The 1,943-nt window shown below is 36.2% G+C and overlaps 1 protein-coding gene across 1 annotated transcript in view; it reads left to right on the forward strand.

The window, feature by feature from the left end:
* The window catches only part of cad (carbamoyl-phosphate synthetase 2, aspartate transcarbamylase, and dihydroorotase), a gene marked incomplete in the record, with an annotated part of 49,739 nt that overhangs the window by 24,863 nt on the left and 22,933 nt on the right, over positions 1-1,943 (forward strand). The window contains 2 exon segments of the mRNA XM_014025940.1: positions 1,266-1,433; positions 1,506-1,688. Of these exon segments, the coding sequence (XP_013881394.1) occupies positions 1,266-1,433; positions 1,506-1,688 (351 nt within the window).

The raw sequence follows: 1,943 nt of genomic DNA on the forward strand, positions 1-1,943 counted from the left end.
GTTTATTAATTTAAAACAAAACAACATCAATTCAACAAACAACAAAAAAGCAAATCAAATCAAATGAAAGGTAGCAGAAGAAGAAGTTAATCTTATGATTTCTGCCCCTTTTTCTTAAATAAATTCAATCAAAAAAAATCTTCAAATTACAACGTACAAAAAAAAAAAGAAAAAACAATAAAGGTTTAATTCCTACTTGAGTAAAAATTCATGCCTTATTTCTTACACATATTTCTCAAACAGATTTATCTTTATCATTTTCTTAAATATACACATTGATCTGGCATTTTAAACGTCATCTTCCAGATTATTCCATAATTTAATTCCCTGGACTGAGGTACTCCGTTCCTTCAAACTGGTTCTAATYTTACGTTTGACAAACATTTCAATCCCCTTCATATTGTACCAACGCACTCTTTTAACAAAATGTAAGTAAGTAAAGTTTTATTTATAAAGAGCCTTTCACAGAAATATATTCACAAGGTGCTGTATGATCATTAACAGTATAAAAATGGTGGAAAGAATAAAATGAAACAGAAAAACATAATTAAACATAAGCAATGAAAATTGAAACATTAAATCAGGAATTAATTTCTAAAATTGTAAATCAAACACAAGGTCAATGCAGGTCAAAATATACAATAATACAGAAAAACATAATGAATATGGGAGAGAAAAATATGGCCTAAGTTAAATAATTAAAAACACAGATTGGTGGAGCATTCACAATGGAGGTAGGCCTGCAGTAATGGTGAAATGGTTAGCTAAACGCTTGAGAAAAAGTGAGTTTTTAGGAGTGTCTTGAAAGAGACAATGTTATCAAGGGAGCGCAGATTAAAAGGGAGTTCATTCTTTCCAAATGTAATTGGATGTTTGAAGGTAATTATTTTTATGAGCCCTATWCATAACTGATAAAATACTATAATCAACCAAATCATAGAATTTCAATAACTTCAACTGATGGAACAATGAGTTTGATGGGTGACAGTAATGCTTTCTGGTAATAATTCTTATAGCTCTTTTTTTGTAAAATAAAAACAGGATTTGTTATTGTTTTACATGCTTTTCCCCAAATTTGATGTTGACCAAGATGTGGGAACCCTGTGATTAGAAAAAAAGGGTCTTCATGGCACAAATGTGTTACTTTAAGGGGAAATATCTGAATAAAGGCCGGTTTTATAGTTGAATTATTTTAATGATGATCTGTTAGAAGTTATTTAGACAGAAACAGGAAGTTATTGACGTTACAATGATTTTATTTCCAGGACGACCAGCTGAAGGTCATCGAATGCAACGTCCGAGTTTCCCGCTCCTTCCCCTTTGTATCCAAGACTCTGGGAGTTGACCTGGTTGCTCTGGCCACGCAGGCCATCATGGGAATTGAAGTGGAGACGATCGGTTTCATGAGTGGGAAAGGGATCGTGGGAGTGAAGGTGAGAGGTTCAACCTGAACCAGTCATTTCTGGCTGCGTTCACAGTGATTCAAACGTCACCTGTCCCTCCAGGTTCCACAGTTCTCCTTCTCCCGGCTGGCCGGAGCCGACGTGGTGCTCGGGGTGGAGATGACCAGCACTGGAGAAGTGGCCTGCTTCGGGGAGAACAGATACGAAGCGTACCTGAAGGCCATGCTCTCCACCGGCTTCAAGATCCCCAAGAAGAACATCCTGCTCTCCATCGGCAGCTATAAGGTATGACAAGCGTTGATTTGATTTGATTCAACAGGAAAAGATCACTAAAAATCAAGCCTGACTCAGCCTAATTGCTGTTTTACAGCAGGTTCCTGTTCTGCAGCACATAAAACACTCAGAATTACAGCATCACAATCACATCATTATACACCATAGACACAAAGACAAACAAGCATACCAAATTTCAGGAAGGCAGCATTTGCAAAATAGGACGTTTTGCTTAACTTGATGATTTTATATTAATAGCTACATGCC

The sequence above is a fragment of the Austrofundulus limnaeus genome, unplaced genomic scaffold, assembly GCF_001266775.1.
Source record: "Austrofundulus limnaeus strain Quisiro unplaced genomic scaffold, Austrofundulus_limnaeus-1.0 Scaffold511, whole genome shotgun sequence".
Taxonomy (NCBI): Eukaryota; Metazoa; Chordata; class Actinopteri; order Cyprinodontiformes; family Rivulidae; genus Austrofundulus; species Austrofundulus limnaeus.